This window comes from Protopterus annectens, chromosome 9.part0 (assembly GCF_019279795.1).
Source record: "Protopterus annectens isolate FY-2018-M chromosome 9.part0, PAN1.0, whole genome shotgun sequence".
Classification (NCBI taxonomy): domain Eukaryota; kingdom Metazoa; phylum Chordata; order Ceratodontiformes; family Protopteridae; genus Protopterus; species Protopterus annectens.
In genome coordinates, this window is record NC_056743.1 from 578,002,465 (window position 1) to 578,006,133 (window position 3,669).

At 36.2% G+C, this 3,669-nt stretch overlaps 1 protein-coding gene across 1 annotated transcript in view; it reads right to left on the bottom strand.

Moving 5' to 3' along the window:
* Positions 1–3,472: 3,472 nt before the first annotated feature.
* LOC122811337 (zinc metalloproteinase/disintegrin-like) overlaps positions 3,473–3,669 on the bottom strand; it is a 207,837-nt gene continuing 207,640 nt past the window's right edge. Inside the window, exon 3 of the mRNA XM_044083109.1 lies at positions 3,473–3,553. Coding sequence (XP_043939044.1) covers positions 3,473–3,553 — 81 coding nt within the window. The remainder of the gene's footprint in view (positions 3,554–3,669) is intronic.

The window sequence follows — 3,669 nt, forward strand, 5'->3', positions numbered from 1 at the left end:
ATTACTAGAGAGATTTATGAATTTATTAAAGTTGAGTCCCCTTTATTAGCAACAATGTTTGGAGTACCTAAAGTACATAAAGATTACATTAATCCTCCCCTTCAACCTATAGTTTCAGGAAGCAAGTCTAAAACTTACCAAATTGGAGTTTTAATTGACAACTGGTTAAAACCTGTTTATAATAACATCCCACATTTACTTGTTGATTAGTGGGACTTTTTGAGTCGGTTGAAACTTGACTTTTGGGATAGGAGTTTGATTTTTGTGAGCATAGATGTGGTGGATTTATTTAATTCTATACCCAAAAAAGAAGGTTTAGAATTTTTTCATACTTCCATGACACGATATTCAAATTTAAATAATGACAAAATTCTTTTACTATTGGAATTGATGAGTATTGTTCTAGAAAACAATCTCATATATTTTGAAGGTGAATATTATAGGCAATTAAAGGGAGTAGCTATGGGGGTGTCATGTTCCCCCATATTTGCCAACCTTGTGCTCACAGAATGGGAGAATATATATGTTTTCAATAGTGAATTCAGACAATATTTTACTCTTTATGTACGTTTTTTGGATGATGTATTTATTTTATGGAATGGGGAAAAGGACGTTATTCACAATTTTGTTGGATATTTAAATAGTATTTGTCCCTATTTTAAATTTACATATTCATTTAGTGAAACTGGGATGCCATATTTGGGTACTTACATTTCTCATACACCATCAGGATTTAAATCAAATATACATTGCAAGCCCACTTTTAGTAATTCCTACTTACAGTATCAAAGCTGCCACCCTTTTTCACAGAAAAAAAGGTATTTTAAAAGGGCAATGTATTAGGGCAGCCAGGATGACTTCTAACCAACAAGATGTTGCACAAGAACTCACTTTTATTGGTAGAATGTTTTTTAGAAAGAGGTTACCCTGTTAAATTAGTTGATGATAATACTGAGTATGTCTTATCACACTGGGGGACTTTATATAAACCCCAGTTAGGTGCAGCTTCTAAGCAAATGGATAAAAGAAATAATGAGAACAACACTGAATTCTCACAAGGTATGATTTTAAAGTATAACACATAAGCACCTATTGTAAAAAACATTATAGATAGGAATTGGAATGTTCTTAGAGGTAATACTGAAGTCTACAACAGTCTAGGTTATCAGCCTAGGTTTGTTTACAAGACTGGCAGGAATATAAAATTCCAACTGGAAAATTATAAAAGTGATAGGACCAAGAAAGTACCCAAAGGAACTACAAAATGTGGAGCTTGCAGCCAGTGTACTTATATATATATATATATATATATATATATAAATATATATATATATATATAAGGGTAATATGGAAACACCAACAACTTTGGATCTTTGGTTCAAGTTCTGGGGCCAAAAAGTGTGGAATGAGTTATAGTCTGGTAGTGCAGGGGTGCTTTCTGCTGCCTTGAAGCAGGTCTCTGTTACAGCACAAATGTCAATATTCTCCATTTTAAGGAGTTCTTTGAGCGAGTGTATTTTGAGATTTAGACTTCTAGAATTGAGCAGCATGACCCTCAGACTGCATTTATTTGTAGCTGTTATGGTAATAATTTGGTCTTTGGAACACTGCCTAGAAAAGGGACTATAGGGGTGGCAAGAGTCTTGGCCAGTATCCGGAACCCCAGGGGCGACAGATGCAGGCCATCTCTGGCAAAGCATCGAGGTCTGTCAATCATGTCATCCCAGGCAGACAGATACTGGATCCCCTTAGAGTGACACCAGAAAGTTAGACAATTGTTGAAATCCGTCATTTTCTGCTTGTACAATGTCAGAGTCATATTTGTACCTGTTGTTAAGGGACCTGAGTGCGTGCGTTATGTTGCAGATCCTGTTGCCTGACAGGCAGCTGACTGTTACTTTCTCCTTATTCACCCTAGTGAGTGGGACATCAGTGTGCCTCAGAGAGTCACCTATGACTAGTGCATTGGGGATGCTGTTTTGCCTTAGGGGCTTTGGTTGAGTGGCACACTGTTTAGGAGAGTTATGTGTCTCATGATTAGTGTTGTGTTGTGGTGGTCGAGTGCATTTCTGCCTTGGAGGTCTCTGCTGTTTGGGTAGATTTTTATTGAGAGCCTCCGCGAAGGTGGGTGTGTGGTTTGTGTTTTTATGTCCTTATTTGCTGAACTTTTACTTTGCTAATAATACTATCTCTGTACAGTCATGGTAGACATTGAAATGACTTCAGCAGCTAAGTGACATCATCCAGTACTGAAATAAAATAACACATCATTTGAAAGTGTACATAGTACAGTACTTTAGTAGTTCCACTGGTTCATTCCACTCCATTGGTTGAGCATGGGCAAACAACAATCAATGTAGTTCATTGAGTGCAATAATTATGCCTTGATATTCAGAAAAAGAAAAGACAGTTAAACACCAGAGGGGTACACAACTCTACCTTAACAACTGTTAAGCACCCCCTGCTTATGTCAATAAGGTCGGGTCTACCACTAGCTAATCAAATCTGTCTGTACTGACTAGCAAATGACAGCAGCAGAGTAAAACAATGGTTTCTGCCTGTTGCCCGTACCACTAACATTTCCCTAACTTCCTGTAATAAAAAATCTTACAAAGTCGCTAAAATAACAGTATGCATTCACCTGCATAATGTTAAGGATACAACGTCTGAAACTCAAATGTATGTCATTATTTAGTGACTTCAATCTTTGGTGGTATGTCTGAAAAACCACAGCCTTTATGAAGAGTAGCCCAAAAATATGAAGCAATAATCTGGACATTCTGTGAAAATCTAGACACTAGAGACACATTAAAGGTAAGTGTAAACGTGACAGACAGCATAACACTGCCTTTCTGACAGCATCCGCTAAGTGTTTATGGCTTTGAAAGCTACCAAAACACTTAGTGATTTTTCCCCTCTAGCTAATAGTACATGGAGCAGATAAAACTCCATGTACTACAAAGAATTATCCAAACAACCAAGAACTCTTAACCAAACACATGAACAGAGAAACTTCCAATGAAATCCAAACAGTACCGAAATCTAAGAGGCCACAAAATTCCAAGTAACACCAGAGGAATAATAAACAAAAATTTGTTTAATAAAATAAAATAAAATAAATATAGGATTGAATGCTTTAATTTATTACCATAGACTTCATCAGAATCGAGAAATTTTGGTTTATTATTCTTGTGGTGTGACCTGGACTTTTGTGGCCTCTTGGAGTCAGGCATTATTTGGATTTCAGTGGAAGTTTCTGTGTTCCTACAAAGAATTATCATCATCTCACAGATGATAACCCTGCATTATGTGTCCTCAATACAGAAACCAAGATTCACCTCTTGAACTTCTCTGTAAAGTTGAATTTCTTGGTATCCATGTCTCAAACAGATAAGCAGGATATGATCAGTGAGTTGATCAAAATCCTCTATTTTAGCTTATATTTTTATGCAGGTAAGATGAAAACATGAACTTACTCATTCTTTTCCAGATGCAACACCAGGTCTTTGCCTTCAACACGAAGTCCATACTGCAAGACATCAGGATATTGTGCCTGAAACAATATCAAAATATTTAATTAAAACAACAAAGTTTTTATAAACCACTGTGACTTTTAAAATAAGTTTGGAAGAACATTAAAAACATAGACTACTCAACACAGAAAAGCAT